The sequence below is a fragment of the Mugil cephalus genome, chromosome 8 (genome assembly GCF_022458985.1).
Source record: "Mugil cephalus isolate CIBA_MC_2020 chromosome 8, CIBA_Mcephalus_1.1, whole genome shotgun sequence".
NCBI classification, from domain to species: domain Eukaryota; kingdom Metazoa; phylum Chordata; class Actinopteri; order Mugiliformes; family Mugilidae; genus Mugil; species Mugil cephalus.
The window spans coordinates 4,981,156-5,004,086 of NC_061777.1; the positions used below are offsets into that span (position 1 = coordinate 4,981,156).

A 22,931-nucleotide genomic window follows, 5' to 3' on the forward strand; every position below is an offset into this window, starting at 1 on the left:
AAATAAACTGGAGGCTGAACCATGAACCGCCAACATATCCTGACTGATAGAATCTGGTCCGATGGTGTTTTAGTAAATTAGGATCAGGTCTAAAAGGACACGTGTTGCTGCGATTTCCCGTACAGACTTCACTGCAGCACTTTGTCTCAGCCGCTTTCTGCTGCCTGCTCCCGTATGCATGGTCCGTGTCAAACAAGCCTAATGCAATTCGCCAATTAGGCACTCATGAATCATTGAGCATTAATCAGAAGGCGATGAAGGCGTTCAGTGGCATTTAAATCTGATCAAACCGCAACCACACAATCCAAATTAAGCAAATTATTGTTTTGAATGTTGCTAACTTAGTCAGGAATATTTAACGGCGTTGAGAAATATTAGCTCTCAACTTCAACAAACTGAGGATTTTTAATTAGTGTGCCTCTTTTAAATAATGAAAAACAATATTTAAAGCTCAGGTCAGTGAACTCACACAAAAAACAAAACAACAACAACAACAAAAAAAGACACAGCTATGATCATTTTAAAAATTAAATAGATGTTTCTGACACACCAGAATCTGTATGTACTGCAAATTCTGTATAAAAAGGGTTAGGTTATGTTGCGCTCTCTGGTCTAATTTGGGCTTGGGATCTGCAGGTTACGTCAGCTAGAGCTCATCAAGCTTTTAAAAGTTACATGGCATCGAAATAGAAGCTTTCTTTTATAGTATTGTGCTTTCCTTCCATCATTCAGCATGACTTCAATGCCAGAGCACCGGGGGAAATGACAGTGGCAGAGATGCAGGCTTGTTTTAGCATATGTCCATTAACTTTGAATTAATTTAATTCCAGCCTCACACTTCTGGCGCGCTTTATCACGATATACATCCGGCAGCTTGTTTTTGTGTGAATGAGAGGATGAGTCAGACATCACGGAGCTCAGATGTACTCCATCCAAATGCATGCCGTAGGTTAGAAAAGGGTTGTGACTCATCCCTTTTGAGAGCACGTTTCATTACTTTTGCAGAGTCAGAAAATGTAAGATTTTTCCAGTGTTGCCAGCAGCTCATAACTACTGACTGATTGCAGCAATCAAGAACCAGGCGACGGGGCATTACATTCTCAATGGAAAAGGGGAAGAGGTCAAGTCCCGAAGCTTCATTGACTTAGGCGTGGAGTGGCACTACATCATCGAGGAGGACGTGGAGACGCTGCACACCGACGGACCTCTGCACGACCCTGTGGTGGTTCTGGTAATCACACTTTAACTTTTATACTGCTCAAAAAGATGTTATTTGCTTGATAATTAGCGCTGAATGAAAGAAGCAGCTAAGCAACTCTGGCAAATCTTCTCAACTCTTCTTCTCGTAATTAATTTTCCATGGGTGTCTCTTAGATTAATGCAGACCTGTCGCCGGAAATAAAACGCAGCGGACTGTTTTAGGAGGGATTTAAAAGAGGAACTGCAACATCAAAGTGTAATTCGGATATCCATGCAGATAATTTAAAGTCTTTGTTTTGTTTTTTGTCCTGAACTCTAAGTTGCATTAATCAAACCCGATAGATATTAAAACAGGCAGTGCAACTTAATAGTATTTGCGCCAATTTTCTACATTTCTGCATAAAAACTATAACTTAGTGTTAAAAGTAGACAAAGAAAACCCAATTAAATAATTGGAACAGAAATAACTTTTTGGTTTATTCGGGAAAATGAGCCAAAGCCTGTAACAGTGAGGTGCACCTCCAAGTTAAATTCAAGACCAAATTAGAGTCCGTCTGTTCAGAAGTGTTTCCAAGTGTTTCCAATCAATGTAATGAGAGTCAGGCTGGACTCAGCGCCCCACTTTGTTTTAAGAAATCAGGGGTTTGTCTCAGTGTGATGTTCACAACACACTTTTATGGAAGTGTATGATGGCGCGGAGCTAAAGGAGCTAAAGGAGCTAAAGGAGGAGCTCAGAAGAACGTTGTTGCTCAACAGACTGGAAAATGATACTACAAATAGATCCATTGATTCCATCCTTGATCAGTGTTTAGTTTTATTACAGATACATTACAAGTCAATGAAAACAACAACCGTAAACTTTTAACGGTTTGCTAAAACGCCGTCTGGTAAAAGCTTGGTAAAGTCACTTTCGTTTCAATGAAAATTGAAATCCATTTGATTATGAAGTTGGATCAAATCAAGCAGCTGCTGCAGAATGAGTGAATCATCGTATCTGGAACACAGTAATTTACAAAAACCTCATCATGTCTCAGATTATGGCTGTTTTTCATATAGGAAATACAGTGACTTTGTAACGGGAATAAACCAACATTTAGTTTGAACCAAATGCATCGAAACTCATTGTTGCTCTGTGTGTGCAATGCTCCTGTACACCTCTGCTCTCATCACGTTGCGCCTGACAGCGGGGAAATCATTAGTAAATGTCAGTGTGCCACTTCCTACTGACAGCCTTATAGAGCACATCCGAGCCTTAATAGAAGCACCTCCATCCTTTCACAGACTTGTGACTTATTTTTTTAATATTTTTATGGCCTTTTGACTTTTGCATTTCTTCAGCCTCAGTGTGATCTTCTTTGCTTGCTCAGGCACCTCTCAACTCAACCTCAGTCTAAATGGCAAAGCTGGAACTGAACGTTTAAGATAACTCTAAGAATTCTTGTGCCAGGGGATGCATTAAGAGCAATGCAATACACTTTTTATAAAAAGTAGAAATGATCTCAAATAAAATAATAAAAAAAAGCACTCTTAGAACAATTATTCAGAAGTGATACTTTTTAGTAAGCAAGGGCCAAATCTATCAAACGTTGATATGTACAAAAACGTGTGCAAACTCACTGCATGCTCAAAAGAAAACATGCAAACTGATTTACTAACAGCATGCACTAAGGGCTACATCTTTCAAAGGTGCAAAATAGCACGTCAGCATCCAGTTAGCATCTTTACTTCAATGAATATGCAATATGGGGCGTTTACGCGCAATTTTGCGTGTGCTGGGTGGAGAAAATGCAAATATATTAACTTGGCACACGCAAAGCCGTTTATATTATGAGCAATTTTGCTCATAGAAATTGCGTCTACATCTCAAAAGGACATGTAAATGGTTTGTCCTATGCGTAATTGCGCACACATAGGTGCTGTTATTGCAGCATCTTCATTTTGCCACTAAACGTTACCCCAAAACATTCTTTTTTATTCGGTAAATACTGGATCAGATGTATCCAATAAATAATTTGTGTGTTTCATACGAGCTCACCGTTAGGATCTTGTAGATTCAGTCCCAAGTGTTCAGTTATATATGAACCCTTGCAGTTTGGATAATATAGGTTAATAGGGCTGCATCTCACACAAAAGCCTGTTCATGTTAATGTCACTCAAAGTAAAGTTGAAACTTTCCATTACTACTAATAGTTGATGCAGCATCCATTTCAAGCTAAATGTGCTGCAGCACTGAGTCCTAAAAAAACAAGGACTTGTTTAACTGCATTTGTGAACCTAAATGTTTCCATTTCAGCCCAAACAGTTTAGAATTGAAGAAGCTATACACATGAGTGGCAAAACGACTTGACACTCTACAATTGTATGTGCCCCTGTTTCAGCTTGTTCTTGGATGTTTTAGTGTTTTAATGTAGAAACTGACATCTGAAATTGACAACAAAGGGCTCCGTTGACCTTTAGCCATCCCAACGCTGTAAGAAAAACTGAATGAATGAGTTAAGCTGAGCCAATGCCCAAAACATAACGTTCAGAAATTGGCTATTTAATAGGTTCCAGCTCACCTCTCTCCTCCTGCTGGATTCAAATCATCATTTTCTTTCTCATTATTGCCTTTTTCAAGGATACCCACATTGTCACACCAGTGGGGTTTTAGAGGCATTCGTTCACATATGCGGGTTTTTGTGCACACATTACAACAGGGGGGATAATTAGGCTTCACGGAAAGCAATTTTTGTTTCAAACACACTGAAGACAATTCATATCTGACGGATCCCCACGAATGTTGTGTTTTAGGATGAAAGACAATCTGGTAAGAAGACATGGAGGACTGAAACATGTTTTCTTACAGTTGCAAAATCATGAAGGAAGAGTAAAAACGATTAAAAGTCAAGCCGAATGCACAGATGCATTTTATTACAAATCATATATTTCCAGACAGTGATATTTACCATATTACATCAGTATCTTGTCAATAGAATATACAGGTTTCACATTTATCATAGATCAGCAAAATTAATGCAAAAACAAAACAAAAAAAAAAAAAAAAATCGATAATGAGCCATTATTTTTAGTTGACATCCGAACTCTTCTCAACACAACACTTTGATAATCCCACTTGAGGTTTTCTCCTAAAGCCTCCTGGACAATAATTTCTCAAACACACACGATCCTTCCTGGAGCTAGGTCAGCAAACAACCAAATAATAACCCACATGGGAAAACGCAGTTTGTAGGTTACTAGGTTAATTAGAAAGAGAGCTATGGCTCTTAAGGCTGCAAGAATCTTTTTCGTTCAGTTTAAAATGCCATATGACTGAGGCGTTCACCGTGTCCCTGCATGTGTGTCACTTTTATTCCACACAAATTTTGGGTGCCACCCATGTCTGCCTGGAACATTTATTAATGAAATGTATCAGTTACTCAACTACATAATGAGAGCTGTAAATACATGATTGTTTTGTCAATAACTTGGTTTAAAGGATACCTGTAGGGCAGTCGCAGTGCTTCCAATTGTCCGAATGTCTCTCACTACCGGTGCAAAACTAAATTGAATACGCCAAGGCAGGTCTGTGGCTCAACCCAAACAGATACACTCCTCTGTAAATATGTTTGGCGACAAGCTGTATTTACTTTGTGAAAAGTTACAGGAATGGATGTGTGTGGATTTGTAAGGATTTGTAAGTGGGTTTGTGCTCACTGTGCCTTAAATTGGCCACTTTATTGGACAAATAAAGTTTTCTGAATCTGCCGGGAGAGAAACTTTTAGAACTGCGGATGACAATACCCATCATGTCACCATGATTCTCCTCTATCCAGCTATTCAATAAAAGATTCTGTGTAAAGACCTCTGTGGGTCTGGAGAGACTGACTGAATGAATGAATGATGGTCCAGTGAGTTGGACCCAAGAGTCTAACAAAATGACAGGAGTGAAAATTTGTATTTCAACATCAATCAGAGCAGCTTCTTGGATTTCAAAAGACTGGTAGAGTAGTTGGAGTTTAAATAGGGACATCTGTGGGTGTTGCCCGTCAGAAACTCCAAATATTTACCTGTCATTGGAGGATACTGTTTGACCTGTTTTTCTTGCCACAGTTTCACAAAGGCTCCTGCCTCAAGGTGTGACAGTTTAATTCGACACAAATGGCTTCCTTTATTTATTTTTCCAAATCATCTGTCTTCTCTGACTGAATGTGCATGATGTTGTTCTCAAAGGAGCATCCTTTGGGTTCAACCAATGGGTTCTCTTGTTTCCTCCTGACACCGGAGTATCTGGTCATAAATAAACTGGTGGAGTGCCTTTCAATGGGGAAAGAAAACTAAATGAAAATCCTAATAGTTTGGAACCGAAGGAGCTGCTTGGGTGAGAGAACATGTCCAGTTTCCCTGGTTTGCATGACCTGGGTGTCTGCAAATCTCCACAGGCATCAGCTCATCTGAAGAGCGTTTTAATGCAGCATTCATTTCCAAAGTTTATTTTTTTATGTAAGAATCAGTAGTTTGAAAAGGAGCCCATTGCAGTCATTTCTGACACTGATCTCATTTAATTTCTGCAGCCACACATTATATTGTTAATTATCAGATGATATCATGTTCTTCATATAGACACATAAAAATTCATATAAAAATGAATCCTTTGATTTAATATTAGACATTATCTTTCTCACAGGGTTCTCACGTGTAGTACATTAGAATAATCTATATCAGTGACAAAATACATATAATAAAATACCTGAATGACTTCCTATTCTGTCTTATTAGGAAATTACCCTCCTCATGTATGTTTTAACATTTCCACTGAACCACGACTCATGTTCATGAAAATGCTCGAACAATTCTTTTGTCTTGAAATTACATTTGCATTTATTTGCACAAATCTCGTATTTTAATGCAAATGCATGGAGGATGGTGATATAATTCTACTGTCTGTCATTCTTTCTTCTTTTCTCCCTCACTCTCGGCTCCTAGATTATACCCAAGGACAATGAAACGCGGTCCACTTTAATGTACAAGTACATCATCCATGAAGATTCAGTTCCTGTCAACAACAACAATGTTATCCAGGAGGACACCTATGAATGGGCTCTGAAGAGCTGGTCCCCGTGCACCAAGCCTTGCGCTGGAGGTAATGGTTAAATTGTTATCAAATTAGAAAGAATAGAAAACAATAGCCTACTCATTTAGTCACACCTCCTGTTTCCTGGCAGACTCCAAAGATTCTAAGGAGGCCCTAGATATTACGAAATATGTTCTCATCAAGCTCTGGCTTTTAAGCTGTTTCTTTATATTTAAAAACATATTTCAGCTACTCAAACCACACTTTCCCTGCTTAAATAAGATGATATGATATTCATACCATAATAATGGCAAGATTGTAAGGTCTGTGTTGACTAGGGGTAGTACTGACTAGTCAACTAGTTGATTAGTCGACTAGCCAGTACAAACCCTAGTTGTGCCATGATGCTTAAAGCATCATATTGACGGTGCCGTCATGTATATTTTATATAGACTCAACTTATCCACAGCAGACAGTACTAATAAGCTCATGTGTTAATGTTCAGTTCTGTTCTGTTAGCTGACATTGTTGCTGTGTAGAGCCAAGTGCATTTGTTTGTCCTTGATGTCAGTGAATGCACCACGCAAGAGATGAAAGTTACAGTAAAACAGAGCTCGCTGAGCGAGCGCCGCACCGTTTATGGTGATGACTACGACCGGCAGTAGTCCATGTTCAACCTTCAATTGCCTTGCATAAAATATTTATTCAAGTCAAGAAAATCGATTTCATAGTTGCTAAGCATCACTTTCTACTTCATCTGTGACTAGTTGACTTCCCACTTGACTTTCACTGCATAAAAGTCGACTTTAAAACTAAATCTGAAGTTGTTCAGCCTCTAGTGATAACAGAGCACTAGAGATTGCATTTAGTGATAGAGTAGTACCACAGTGTGGTACCCCTGAGGCAGAAAAACCACAGAAGTGTCCAAGAAATGTTCCACATAGCAAAGCATTCAGAAGGATTAAGGTCTAAGAAAAAAAACCTTGGACAAACACTAAGCAGAGTAAATTTAATAGCTACATTGCCTACTACAAATGGCTATAATTTAATACCAGCCCGCCCATTGGAAGTAAGGCCTCAGTCCAATGTGGCTCTGGCTCTCCCCCAAGGAGGAAAAGCCACACAGCTTGCTATAGTAATTGATGTTATCTACTTTTAAAGGAAGAGGCAAATATTCCACACGGTAGCATGTTAAAAATAAAAATATTCCAGGCTTCGTCTTCATTTTAACTTTTAAACTATTTGGCATTTTATTCACTTGTGTGAATCAATGCTGCATAATGAAAAAGCTTCACTTGTTCTTCAGGGTTTCAGTACACAAAGTACGGCTGCCGAAAGAAAGGAGACACCAAGATGGTTCATCGAGGCTACTGCGACGCCGGCAAGAAGCCAAAACCCATCCGCAGAATGTGCAACCTCCAGGACTGCACACAGCCTCAGTGAGTACAAAGAAGATAAAAGACAAGTGTAGTTGCAGTTTACAACTTGTGTCAGCTTGAGTTCACTTTAAAGCATCCATTTCTTAGTGCTATTGTGGGTGGTAGAATAGGAGAGCAGTGGAATGTAAACTTATCTCAATATCCCAGATCTTGGGTTTATGGATGTGCGAGTTGTGGTTTAAACACATTTTCTACATCATGTTAATGATGTTTAGCACTGAACACAATGGTAAACCTAAAGCTATAACACATATGTGCAGTATGTCATAATAACAGCTATAGTTATTTCCACAAATTCTCAGAAATAATTCATGAGACTGCAAACTGTTCTGCAAAGACCTCAGTTTTGCTCTGCAGTTCTACATAATTTGCATTTGTTTGAAACATTAAAATTCCCAATGGACAACGCGTAGGCAGTCTTCTTCTTGCCCCCTCTCAAAGGAGCACAGACTGATTACTTCACCTCTCCACTTGCTTCTGTCTTTGGTAATTGCCTTAAGGTGGTTCCAGGAGTGACACAAATTTTAAATCTCTTCACAACCCTGAACCATGCATCCCTGGAGCGACTTCATAGAAATGACCCGCTAATATTACCACTTTATACTTCTGTCCCGTTTGGACAGTTATTTTTATCCAGGTGCGAGATTAGTTAATCATTTACCAAGTTGTTATTTTCCATTTCTTTTCCCATTAGTTCATTGAAAATGATGATTGAATGTGGATGTGATAACTTGTTCTGCTACTTGAAGTGTTTTCACATAATTGAATTGGAGCCAATGACTAAGCTGAGCTGCAGTGGTTTTTGTAGGACCACTTGTTTTTCCCACAGACGTGTTGTTTCAACAGGACAAAGGAAATTCACACAATTCACAATTCATTGTGATGCCAAGTGTCACGCTGAAACTCAGAAAACCTTGATCACATCATTATAATCATCTGAAAGGCTTTGCCAGAGCCACAATAAATGCACAATGCTATTGACACAACACATAATAGCTAACAGCATTATTGCCTAAATAATGTTTTGAATTACCTTACAATACAATAGCAATAAAAATACAGATAAAGTGTTTTTTCTTGTTTTCCCAAAAGCGTTAAAATATGACTTAGGCAGTTATGCTAACAATATACAGTGTCTGCTACTGAGCATGATCGATATTATGTTGCATTGCTTTGGATTTAATGAGGATTTTATTGTGCCATTGTCAGTTCTGTTGCCTTAAAAAGAATAGTTTCCACCCTGATAAGATTTGATTCTATATTGTCTACTCGTCCACATACAAAGCAACTTTGTATGATTCAATCCCATTACATTGAATCTGACAATTGGTCTCCAGTTTTGTCAATGTTTCAGGTTCTGGTTGCCTTGGTACATTATGATGCATAGAAAGGAGGTAGGATGCAAGAGTTTAATGACACTTAAAAAATAAGTAACCCAAACAGAAAAAAAAAAATCAGAAAAAGACTGAAGAAGTTGGCACACAAAGAGCACTGAAAACATTATACTTGTGGTAAGAAAACATAGCTCAGAAACAAGGAGACAGAGAAACAAACAGACAAAGGCTAAGGCGGGAATATATATACACACAGAGACTAATGAGGCACAGGTGAAACCAATGAGGGGAGGAACACGCAAAGACAAGTGAGGGTAATCACAGTGGTGGGAAAAAGACAAAGACGGATCACTTGAACACAAAGAGGAAAAAACACAACATAATAAAAGATAACAAAACACAGGTAACCCTCATGCATATATTCCCTCCCCAATTATTTCCACATGGAACAAGCAGAACATAATTATGTTGCTTTTGTATTGACAGATATAAGTCTTATTTCCGTCACCGCTTTGTATTTGGAAAGAAAGAACTGTCAAATGTCACCACGGCTCCATGTCGGGTCGGGCCGACCCTCCAAGCCTCCAAACTTGCCATCGGCATGGTGAGACTTTGGTGGTGGGAAACAAAGTTGTGGGTCCTACAGTAAACATCTGAACTCATATTTGCCAGTGTGTGTCCTTTCATCTTGAAGTTGGAAACAATTTAAATAAATATTTGTATACTTCGATCAGGCATAAAATTACGACCACCTTCATAATATTGTGTAGGTCTCCATGGTGCTTCCAAAACAGTTGTGAATCATGAATGAACAACAGGACGTTGTTAGTGGGGGGGTCTATGGGTCCTATGTGTTGAGGAGAGGGGCCTCTGTGGATCATCCCACAGATACATGATCAGTTTGGGATCTAGTGAGTTTAGTCAACATCTGGTGCTGTTCTTCATGTTTTTTTTGTTTTTTTTAGTTGTTCCTGAAGCGTTTTTGTGTGTGTCAGGATGCATCGTGTGCCAACAAGGGGTGGGAGGGGGGTGGGGGGTCTGGTCTGGTCTAGGTCATGTCTAAATAACATCCACATGAATGAATGAATTTCAGGTCCAAATGTTTCCCAGCAGAACATTGAATTGTCACAAGATGGTCGCTGTTATCCACTTCTCCTGTCAGTGGTCATAATGTTATGCCTGATCACTGTGTAGATATATATATATATATATTTACAAAGAATGTGAAAAGCAAGTCTAACCTACGTAGAACTAATGACTGATCACGGAACCACTCTGTCTTTATTTTTTGATCTGATAATAAAAGTCAAGTTCTAACCTTAACTCCTAAACAAGTATAAGAAAGAAAGAGATCCTTTTTTTTATCTCCTAATCCTCATAATAAATCATGGAAAGGGCATATAAGAATGATTAAAATTAAAGGTCAATCTGATTTAAGTAGGCTGATAATAAAACCACACATAACCTAGAGTATCAACTCATAAATGTCAGAAATGCCAAGTTACAAAACGGTGACATCATGTCATCATGGGACTTGATGTAGTCATTCATTCACAGTTCAGTGGTTCGGGTCCGTGCCTCTGCTTTGGCCGAGCCCTTCGCGCTTGTTTAGCGCCTCATTTAGATCCGAGATTGGCTCAAAACCTTTGGAGACTGAGCCAAAGTCAATAAGACTTGCACGGGGGCCACGTGGCCTCGTATCTCTTTTCCCACCCGTGTGTGGGGTCTGCTTTATCAATACATCCTTTAGTCAGTGTGGCTTGTTAGGTGAGCAGTGTCACAAAAGATCAATCATAGGCTTAGATTTGACAACATGACAAAATTATGCTCATTAAAAGCAGCCTCGCTCTGTCTTCTGTCTTCAGTAACACAACTCAGTTGCATGTAGCCGCTACGCAGACAACTGTCACAGGACTGTGAATGGGAAATAAAAATCTGTGGAGCTTTAATGAAGAGTCATGGCCGATACATTTGAAATAAATTATGTGAAAGAGCTGTTTAGAGGTCAACAAGTCATAAGAGATATGAATGAGCAGGGTTTAATGGTTTAACAGCAGCTTGTTTAGGTTAGAGACCAGCCTCCGGAGTCTGAGACGACACTGCGTAACACAATGAAGACCTCAGTAAGCTCATGTTTGTCTACCAGCTACCAGCAGAATCATAATAAGAGCGTTCCAAAGCTGCATCCAGCTGTCGCCTCCTTCAAACATTCGCTGTCTCTGCTGTTCAGGCAGCTGTAGCCGTAAGTTCTGATTCACTGGTGGAGATTTGACCTCAGCTCACAGCAAAACTGCGTTTGAACAAAGAAAACAAATATCTCAGGGGTAAGAAACTCCGTGTCTCTGAATTTGAGCTGCCATGTGTTGCGCATCCTAATGGATGAAAAAACTTTGAAACACTGGCTAAAATAAAACTACTTTATGGTGCAGAAAGAAAATGTTTTAAATCTTATAGAGGTGGCATTTTGGACGGGTGTCCCATATTCATATTAATGATCACTGCACCGATCAGCCACAACATTAAAACCACTGACAGGAGATTCAACGTTTAAATTTGATGTTCTACTGGGAAACTTTTGGACCTGGCGTTCAATCATGTGAATGTTAATTAGACATGTAGCACCAGGTTAGACCAGACCAGACACTAACAACATTCTGTTACCAAACACCACAGGACACCCACAACTCTTTTAGAGGCACAAGGAACACCTATGCAATAATATCATGGCTGATTGGTGTATGACAGATTTATCTTTAGCTTGTTCCTCCTCTCTTCTCTCTTTTTCTGTCTCTACCCAGATCAGATGCCTCAAATCGAGGTTCTTTCTCTGGATGTTACAGGCCAGAAGTTGTAAAACATCTTGACGCACTTTGTATTGTTCTTGACGTGATATAACTGAAATTTAAATGCACTCAATTGAACAAGTGGTCCCAGTCCGAATGTGGCCTGAGTGATCGAAAAAACTAATGTGAACTGTAAAGATGATGCCATACACTGTCCACTTCCATCAATCATTCACATTTTACAGTTGAGCTTCATCCTGCATCACCAAAGACCTTCCAGGTTCACTCATTGTCTTTAGTTTAGACTAAATTAGGATAACACTGAAAGTCACTGCTTGTTTGTTAATCGTGCTTAGCCTGACTTTCTTTTTTGGTTTGTTTCCATGATTAATGTGAACTAATCATAACCAACCAGAATTTAATCAAACTGAAAGAGCCTTAAGGGGCGTTCGCAGTGATTCCGATTACAAAATTCTCCATTACGCAAATTGTCCTCGTTGTCCCGTGTTAAATATTAATACTTTTTCACACACACACACACACAAACACCAGCAGACACACACACTAGGTGTTTTCCCAGTTTGTTTGAGAAGATTAATCTATTCAGAAGTTCTGTGTTTGATAGAACAGCTGCTTCCTGATTACACAGCCATAAAAATGAAAAGCACTTACTTCATTTATGCTTTCAGATGAGCTCTGTCCAAGTGTGGGTGACCAGTTAAGACTTGGTTTATGTAATTTGGGATTCAAATTCTTGCAGCAAAAAAAAAAAAAAAAAAAAAAAAAGTGTGGTAATTTAGCATGGCATCTACAGAGGCGTGTTGCAGAAACGAAATGAATATAATGACTTGTGTGGAGGAAACATCGGCAGCAGCGTAGCTACTTTGGTGCTGGTGTGTCTGTCTTTTCTCTGAGAGGTTTGGGGAAAGTCTGTCTGCGTTCTCCGCACTCAGGCTTCCTATTAGAAATCATGCTCCCGCTGCTGCTGCTGCCCATCTTGATTTACGGCCGTCAGATGAGGTTTGATCAGAGGTTTTGCTGATCGTGTGATGAGGTTACGAATTCAGACCTCTATCAGTCAGCGCGCAGACCTTCCGGGGGCTTTTGTCACAGCGTGAAGTTACCGCCTTAATGAGGAAAATTTTGGTTTCCCCTCCGGTTTAATTTGAATGGAATGGATTATCCTCACAGATTCAACTGAGACATTGTGAGAGTTTGCGTCGCATTTCAAAACTTTGCCTTGAACAGGTTAAGTCAGACAAAAAAAAAAAAAAAAGAAAAGTCCATTCAGTCTACTCTGCACTACTGCAATATAAAGACTGACACAAGTGAAGAGAAGGTGAAAAACAAACTGAATGCAGTTCTGTGCGAACACCATGAAAAAATCTCATTTATTTCTCTACTTTTAGTCCATTTGTGCAGACAAAGACAAAGCTTCTTCAAAACTTGGCCTGAGAGTGTGTAAGTCAGCGTAATCTAATACAAAACACTAGTAACAAGTTACACCGGTGCTTTCTCGATTGGTGACCCCCTTACCAAAAAGCAGCATCTCATTAGGTCCATGAAGAGGAGGTCAAAGGTCAACTCGATGACTTGTTGACCTCTAAGCTTCTCTCGTGGTTTAATTTCACGTTTGGAGCCTTAACAAGCTTAATTATACAAAAAAAAAAAGCAGCTCAACATTGTCAAAAGAAATAAGCCTGAACAACTTTTGCTGCTTATTCATTTTGTATTGAGTGATTTATTTTCACCTCTATCATGTTTTCATCATCCAGGTGGATCTCAGAAGACTGGGAGCATTGTACCAAAACGTGCGGCAGCCTGGGCTTTCAGATCCGGACCGTTCGCTGTGTGCAGTTCCTCCACGATGGCACCAACCGCTCTGTCCACAGCAAATACTGCAGTGGTGAGAAGCCTGAGAGCCGGAGACCCTGTAACAGAATCCCATGTCCTTCCCACTGGAGAACCGGAGCTTGGTCTGAGGTATGAGTGTAGTTTGAATAATCCATTACGTTTTTAGTTCTCCTTAAGTGTGGGTGTGGGACGTTCGACCACGCGTGTCAACTTTCTAGCTGCAACTCATGCATTCTTAAATGTTTATGCAGATTCAACAGCAGCTTTCAAAGCCCACGACGCCACGGTGGCTTCTGATCTTGACAGAATAACGTATAGAAATAAAACATGAGACACGCGATATTTAATTCACAGCCGTGTCACATGTCATCGGAGTGAGAGCTGCGCTCGGAGCCGCGATAAGAAGCAAACAAAGCAGACATCCAGCTGAGTGGTGGATCACATAGGAGCAAACAAGACGCGAGTCTTTGTGCCAGCGTCAGTTTGTGTTAGCTTCAGATTCACTACGCAGTATGCAGAATAAATGCATTCCGGAGCGCTCGCTGACGATTGGTAGGCTCGTATAATTATTAATTGGAGATGCTTGTGGAGTATTTGAAAGACTACGTGGATCCCTGAATCCCGTTCAATCAACATTTATTCATCTAAATGAGAAATGATGTTCAGAGCCAGCGCGCTTGTAGTTTTCAGGGGGAACATTTAGCCCACGGTACTCGAGGGTTCATAATTACCTCCCTGACATTTAGTTCCACAATAGCAGGTGATCTAAAAACTACCAGCCAGGTTCACATCAAGAGAAACATGATCGGCCCAAAGTGTTTGGAGCTTCAGCTGAATCCATCCAGTGATGAAGATGTTTGAGTGTTACCGAGTGCCTCGATGCCGCCTTGATTCAACGTTGTATGTACATGTAAATTAGACCAGCGCTGACTGAAAGGAGGGTGAGCAGCCAAGATTAAAGACTGATTCAGATTCATTCATCCCTGGGGGGGAGCAACCCTAACCCAGTTTGCCTTAGTGTTTGATGCATAAAAAGTATATTAAAAAAAAAAAAAAAAAAAGACTTGAGACTTAAATAAAAACACACTAAAGTATGCAAAATATACAAAAAAATATATATATATATTCACTGTACAATACAACAACAGGAACATTTACAGTGATGGGTTTCATGTGTTCATTATTTATGTAGCACCTTAAAAGCAAAAACCTTCACATTTGAAGTGTCACATAAAACATGTAAAATACAGATCAAACATCGATGTATCAAGAAATAAGAAGCTATTAACATCCAGGGTGATCACATGAAAAAAATAAGAACAGAACCGATCAAATGCTGCTAAAAGCCAAGCGCAAAATCTTTGATTGATTAGACATTTTTCATATATATATATATATATATTCATATTCATGTTGCTCGTGAAATAAGAAAATTAATATTTGAACATGTGCATTATTTGAATAGCTCAATATTGAATGCAAAGTAAAGTAAAGTAGTTAAAATGAATTATAAAGAATAAGGTGGTTGGAGGAAAAAAAAAAAAAAAAAGGCGGAGTGTCCGTGGGCTGCTTGTTAATAGAAGTTTTCAACCAAGAGTCTGTTTCAGGGGGCCACGGGGGATGCAATTCATTATTAAGCTGATATTGCTTGCTTTCAAACAGACTCCTCTTTAAAGGCCAGAAATGTCATTTCACAAGCGTGTGCTCATGAAAACAGAAAGAAGCAGCGAGAAGAGCGAGAGACCCTTCTCATTGTCTCAGCTCCTGAGCACCGGGTCCATTGAGAGAGAGATCATTTAAGATGTTGTTAGACAATAGAGCCATCTCTTATTTGAAGTGAGGCTGCGGGCCAAGACACATTATTATTCCTGAATAGCACTGCTAAGTTTACCAAATATAGAGAGTCATTCATAATTCCTTGGCGAAGATGAGCTTTTATCTTCCCCGGAAGATAGAAGGAAGAAGAAGAATGCGTAGGCCGGTCCGCTGCGATGGATGGCACTAAAGCAAATTGGTCATTATAAATGGGCAGATCGCAGCGGCGTGACATGCGTAAAAATTCAGCTCATCTTTGCCCAATTACTCCAAACAGGATTTGGAGATTCTGCAGAAATCCTGAGCATTAAATGACTATAAATACGTGTATTTTAGAAGCTCTCAGATTGGGATTTGGAACAACATATTGTTCATTATCGTTAAAAAGGTCATTTAGATGCACAAAAAGAAAGAAAGTGAGACAAAAAAAAGAAAGTTAAGTTGACCTCCCGTTTAACTCTCCAGCCAGAAAATCCATACGGACACTTTAAACTTTGTAAAGTAATTCTGGTACAACATAAAAACAAAGTATCGCCACTGACACGGAGGAAACTAAGCTTTCTGTCAGCCAGTAGACAAAATGTTATGGCGGTATAACGCGGTGTATTCCCCACAGATAACACTGTGCACTCACACAGGAATCCCACAGTGTGGCGAGACGTGTTGTTTCTAGGTGGTGATTGAACTTCGATTCGTCTTGTTATCCCACCAGTTACCCTGACATTTACCGCTGCCTGTGCACCCCGTCTGCACTCGGCCCTGCCCGACACAAACTGTACTGTTTTCCGCGAGTCATTGTTTGTGCTCTTCCACAGTGCTCTGTGACTTGCGGAGAGGGGATGGAAAGGCGCCTGGTCACTTGCCGGATCGGAGACCAGTGCAGCGGAGACAAACCCGAGACCGTGAGGACGTGCAGACTCGGACCCTGCCACGGTAAGCAGGTCATCCGAGGCGAAACCGATGCCGCTTCCAGTCAACCACATTTATAAAACAAGCCGGTACTAAGTCAACATTTCAGAGTGACGTGCTTCCACCTAAGGGAATAAAACTGTCATAATCAGGCATGTAATGTATTCCAGAAAGGACTTCTAATGCGTCATCGCTTTTCACAAACAGCCAAAACAAGACGTTTTTTCTTTTTTTTTTTTTTGTTGATATGAAATAATGTAGTTTGTCCTTCCTCGCAGGCAGCCGTTGGCTTTCATTCATTTCCAGGTGGCATGGAAATCAATTGGTGCACCTTTGAAACCATTCTGAGTTGTGTAATCCATTGCTGTCAGCATCACATTTGAATTAATTTGTCTGAAAGTTACAATGGTAAAACTGAAACATAAACAGAATACAGACACGTTGGCACTCAAAGCCAGTCATTTGGCAATTTTGGTTTCCAGGCTCAGTGGACATTTTAACGTGGTTGTCTATGCGGAACTGAGTCACTGTTGGAGCCGACCTCAGCTGAACTGCAGTTGCTCAGTTCACTTCTGCCCCGGCTTCATTCATCAGCCCCGGAGGATGCCCTCGACTTTGCAGCACTTTTCAAGTCTGCCAGTTCACCTGATTGTCTAGAGGAATGAATTAAAAACAAAGGCTGCGTGGAAGGAAGACAAAGCACTACCTGCTCTGTGAAATAATCAGCAGTTTAGAGTGCATACACACACACACACACCCATCAGTCACAACGTTATGACCACCTTCCTAATGTTGTGTAGGCCTCCCCGGTGCCTCCAAAACAGCTGCGACTCATCAGAGAATGGACACGGGTCTTAGACTTAGACAGACTTTAATGACCCACGAGGGAAATCACTGTCGTCATTGGGGCTTTGTTGCACATGAACGTAAACACTTTTAAAAACCACAAAAAAGATTAGATTAAAAAAAAATCAAAAATCCAAAACTCAGTTTGAGTGTGTGTCTCTTTCTTGAATGCTGATGTCTGCTGTTTCTGAGAAACATAAATGCCACACTGATGTCTGCAGCATAAAAGAGCATAAACTTGAAAAATACATGATGTCAAGTGGGAGAGAGTACAGAATTGTACATACTGTACATCTAGTACTGGTATACAGTATAGCATACGTAGCTGCTGCTGGAGGATATTAGAAGGTATTTCTTAGCTTCTGTTATTTAGCTTCAAGGAAAAGTTCTTCAGTACAAGTAGAGAAACACAGGACTTTGAAACAAGTGGAAGACCGTCTCACTGGCTTCGTATTTAAAGAGCCGTTTTAAATTTGGTTGGAATATAAAGAGCGGAGCTATTGAAAAAGCTGAGAAGCTACTTGATGCGTCCGGATGTTTTGCATTAAAATGAAGCGTTTTTAGTGCATATGCCAGTTCCATAAACGCCTTTAGACAGCTCTACCCAGAGAGCTTCACACCGTGAAGGTTTTTTTATTTTCTATTTGCATTGGCGCTGAAAGCAGGAACCATGAGTGGATGCAACAGACAGCTGATGGTGGGTCTCTTAGTTCTGCACGTAAAACAATAAAGCTTTGACTTCAATGTCGGCCCACAGTTTGTTCCCTTTTCCTTAAAGCTAATGTCTGTTGTTTGCAGGCTAACCGTGGTTGTGTATAAAGTAATTATTTCCTCAAAGGATCAATGCACACTCATGGCTTCAACAAACATTCAAATTATTAAAGGTTCCTCTATATCCTGCAGCTAAAAAGCTTGTGCAGCTTGTGTGCCCACGCCACCAAAGGGTTCAATTTGTTTTTTGTTGCAGCAACTATCAGAAAGTGTCACTTGATCGTGGCACATTAAAGTTAACAAAGAGAAAGCCTCTTATGCTTTAGCGTTACATTTGCACGGCAGATGTTTTTGAACTGTGTGGATGAAACAATGTTTTATCCACTGCACAATGATTTTCTTGGATGAGGAGCTGTTACGTATTAAATGAACTAAAAAGTGTCGTTATTGTGCAGCAGAACAGTCTTTTACATCAAGTCTCTTTGGGTGGGATTTTTCTTTTCAGTGGTAGCTTCAAAAACAGTCTACTTAAGCGACACTGTTTTTTTTTTTTCAAACACAAGCCCACTTCTGTGACTTGAATATAAAACTAATACTCAAGAACATGAAAGATAGAAAGCTTAGAGGAAGTGTGTTAAAGCTCTCGCTTAGGCAGAACAAAATAAGCTGCTGCAGGAGGAATATGCATATATATGTGTCAGTGCTGTCAGTCGTTGATTAAATCGAGGCGCTCTGTTCTCTCTCCAAAGCCACCTCTCTCCACCTCACACTACATGTTCTTTGTCTTTTCAGATGAGCCGTGCAATGGAGACAGATCCATCTTCTGCCAAATGGAGGTCTTAGCCAGATACTGCTCCATTCCGGGCTACAACAAGCTGTGCTGCGACTCCTGCAGCAAACGCAGCGGCTCCTCGTCCCTGTTCTCCGAGGCGGCCGAGACGGAGGAGCACGTCCGCTTCGGCTCGGCCTCGCAGCTGCTCGAGACGTTAACGGCCTCCGTGGCCGCCAACGGCACCCGCGGTGGTAAACAGGGCTCCGGCAGAGGATCTGCCCCGGCTTCCAAACACACCACCACCAGCACCACCAGCACCAACACCACCCCTGCTCCTGTCAAGAAGGCGACGCCGAAGGTCGCCTCCACACCGAGGCGGGTTCCGAGGCACGCGGATCTTTCTGCCCCGGCGCCGTCTCCCCTGGCGGATTCCAACGAGGGTCAGAGGTCGAGCGGCTTCGCGGCTAGCCGACGGCCTGCTGCATATTCCGAAGTGGAGAGATGAAAGTGACGCCTCCCCGCCCTCCCCTCCCCCACCCCCACCCCCACCCCATCCCGCCCCCCATTCGGGACTCTTAATGTACAGTAGATAATCCAGCTTCATCCTGAGTCTTCTCACACCAAAAACACCAAAGAGAGAAACAGACAGAAAGAAAGAAAAGTGCTGGTTCACTTTGTTTTTAACAGTTCCCCTTCCCCCCTCCCCCCCTTTCACTCCTGATACGAATATCACATGGACTATCTAACAGTGAGCTCCCAGGGTATTTGGGCTGAGACAGCTGTGTTACTTTGCTGTGTTACATACTCTTTATTTAGGTGCAAAAAAATATATATATACAGTAAGAGTAAAAGGGGCACATGATCTTTGTCATTTGAAAAAAAAAAATATATTAATGAATCATTTCAGGGATTTAAAATAGCCAAAGGACCATTTTAAAGTTTTAAAAGATGCCTCTGTCTGCTACACTGCCCTTAATTGTCTTAGTTTAAAACCAGAAACAGTCGCATAGTTGCAGCCGCACTCGCGACCTCCTGAACCATCGAGTGTTGGCGCTCGTTTTTTTTTGGGTTTTTTTGACACCTACGCCGTGAGAAGCAGGGGTGGTGGCAGGTGCAGGGGGGGCAGATCTTCCCTCCCCTTTGTTTGTTTTGCTTTGCCATTTAATGAATCAGGCCCCTGTTGTCTGTGGAGCTGTACGTTAGATCCCCTAACAGATGCTCAGCAGATGGCGCACGCAAAAATGTCAACAGGTGGCGTCATGACGGCTAATTCAATTTGTGAAAATGTATGCAGACCTCACGGGGTGGAAGTTACACGGTACAGGAATAGTTACATGGACTGATGCATGTTGAAAGTGTCGGCGTAGCCGTTTGTGTAATTCCTCCGTGCCGCATCTCGATTTTAATTCCATTTTAAAGCAGGAACAATCCAAAAATTTCCAACAGCTGGAAACGCCCTTCACTTGAGTCTTACAAAATGCCATTTTCTTGCCAAAAATCTGTGTACAGAGCTTGACGTGGAGACGGTTCAGCTGTGAAATGTCTGCCTATACAAACACAAATACCGTACTTTAAGCGCATATGAAAGGTGAATGGAGAGATAAAAAACCCATGAGGATTATATTTTTGTTGTATATTTTCCAGCCGCTCAGTTTCTATGGAGAGAGGTATTTATAAAGCTTCCTGTAAATACTGTACATGAAAATATCAGTATTATTTTAAGAAACTGAGGATATGCTCAAACAGCCCCTGTAACCGGTTATAATATCGGTCCACCCACATGTTGGTTGATGACCCTATATACAGACATAGAGAGTGAATTATTCCTTTTTCAGTGCTGGTGCAAAACTCAAATTCTTCAAATGCACAATTAAAGGAAATAGTTTGGTACTTTTAAGGGAACGAACCCCCTCATTTTCTTGACACCACTCAGAAAGGAAACAGATTCCGCATAAACATTGGAAACAGGGGAGAAGAAATGTTCTGCCATCCAGTGCATCTAAGGCTCTTTAATTAACACGTAGCAATTTTCTGAGTGAGTAAACGATTCTTTTTTTTTTTTTTATCTTTATACGGAGCTTAAGAGGCAGCAGCTGCACTTTTGCCCACTGTCCATCATGCTGCACGGAGCTAATCGCCCCCTTCATGTTTTGGAAGTTTAAGAGTCTGCAATAAATACTTGCATTCCACAAAAACGATTCCACTCTGAAGCTTCTGGTGCACGTTACTTACATCCAGGTGCTTCTTTGTTTGGATCAGAAATGTGCACGGTGCTCAGAAAGGTTGAAGCTGGTCAAATACTCAACAAATACTGGTCAAAGCTGGTCAAATACCCAACAATGCAACATCATTTCCAAGTAATGAAACTTGTTGTGCATGGAGCCAATTCAATTTCACAGAAACAAACTAAGGTTTTCAAGTCGTGTTCTGGAGAACAATCTGTAATAAACAATCTCAGAGCTTCTTAAAATTGCCTTTCTGTTTATTGAGTTTCAAACTAAAGCTGCAGTCAGTGATTGGCTTTATTGTCTGTCTGCTCCCCACTGGTTAAATAAATAAACAGAAAACTTGTATTCCTAATTGCTGGAGTTTAGCAACTTTCAGCACTGGAAAACATTGGTGCTACCCAGAGGTTTTCAGACCATCTGTCGTAGCCGTCAAAAACATGCACAACAACCAAAAGTATAGGCTACCCTCGCGCGTGCCTGGTCAACAATAGGTCCTTTAGCTTTAGCGCAGAACAGACGGGATTAAGGAATTCTTCAAATAGTGTGAAAAGCAGGATGTATTCGGACCATGTTGTGTCATCTCTGACCACAATGCCACAGCCATTATAAGATGGGACAAGAAAACATAACCCTTTATTTATGTCACAGTGGGGAAATGAGCAGTGTTTCCTCTGTCGTAGCTGTCAGAGACATGCGGAACAACCAAAAGTGTAGGCTAGGTGATTTAGCATTAGCGCAGAAAACACATTACTGAGGAATTCGGAGAAACAGAGAATAATATACGGAGACTATAGGGTACTCGTGGTGAAGTTTTTGGCCAATCAGCATCCAGCGCTCAGAAGTAGCACACTGGGTTTGTTGGAACGCTGCTCTGGGAATTTTGGTATCGATCCAATACCAAGTTAATACAGGGCTCGTATTGCTGATATCGATACCGATACTTTTTACTTGAAATGTCATGATCTTGGAATAACTTTGTAACTTTGCCTTTAGGTAGTTGATTATGATTATGGTAAAACACAGGACAAATATTTTAGTCAAATAAACCTGTTTCCCGTAACTAATTACAATATAAAACAGTATAACAAATGAAATCATTCCCGTTTTGCTGCTCACAATTGTTTTAGAAAAACAAAAAACCATTAGCGCAAGGAACAATGTAACAAAAATATACATTATACAATGTAAGAGTTGGCTCATTCATTTTCCACCAAAGAAGTGGGTCTGGATCCCGTGTTAATTGTCTTCTCTTCCGAGTTCCGACGCATTTCAACAACGGCATCAGTGCCAGTTGTGCAATGCTGCTGTGATGTTAGGATCTGAGTGTCAAACTCTGTCCATATCCACCTTTAGCTACAGGTGAGGATGGAGAAGCTCCTGACGCACACAGACTTGCTCACATGAACTCTGTGAGGAGAAATTTACTGGACGTATAGAAGAGAAATTATCTCATCACGCTAGTATCAATCCGATACCGATACTAGCCTTGGTATCGATACTATCGATATTTAGATCGATACGCTCGGACCTAATTTATTAACTTATTCAAACATTCAGTAGACAAGAGGTTCCTGGTAATGTCAATCAAATGTTCCCTTTTTTTTCCTTTTAGTTCTCTCCCAGCTCTGGACAAACACATTAGGCTCTTTATCACGTTCCTCGCCAGCTTATTCCAACTCTCTGCTGATGATGTCGTACTCTTGATGTTTTGACAAAACAAGAAAAAAAAAAAAGACAACGCACCAAAAAGCTGCAGAGCCGGGCGTTGATTCTCAGAGGGTTTGGCACGGCGAACGACCCCTTTGGCATCGCACACACTCATTTGAGTCATCCATTCAAACCTAATTACACAATCTCATATTCAGTCAGGACAAGGTGCTGTTGTGCGTTTTTGTGTTTGCAAGGGACAAAGCATCACTGGAAGCACAATAAGCTGGGTGTATTTATGTGGACCATGTTTTTTTTGTTTTTTTGTTTTTTCATCCTGAGT

General features: G+C 40.7%; 1 protein-coding gene across 1 annotated transcript in view; it reads left to right on the top strand.

Annotated features, from left to right (window-relative positions):
• The window catches only part of adamts3 (ADAM metallopeptidase with thrombospondin type 1 motif, 3), a 157,030-nt gene extending 137,710 nt beyond the window's left edge, over positions 1-19,320 (top strand). The window contains exons 17-22 of the mRNA XM_047592550.1: positions 1,068-1,231; positions 6,163-6,319; positions 7,557-7,689; positions 13,582-13,789; positions 16,291-16,408; positions 18,734-19,320. Coding sequence (XP_047448506.1) covers positions 1,068-1,231; positions 6,163-6,319; positions 7,557-7,689; positions 13,582-13,789; positions 16,291-16,408; positions 18,734-19,218 — 1,265 coding nt within the window. The 3' untranslated portion in view covers positions 19,219-19,320. The remainder of the gene's footprint in view (positions 1-1,067; positions 1,232-6,162; positions 6,320-7,556; positions 7,690-13,581; positions 13,790-16,290; positions 16,409-18,733) is intronic.
• Positions 19,321-22,931: the final 3,611 nt, after the last annotated feature.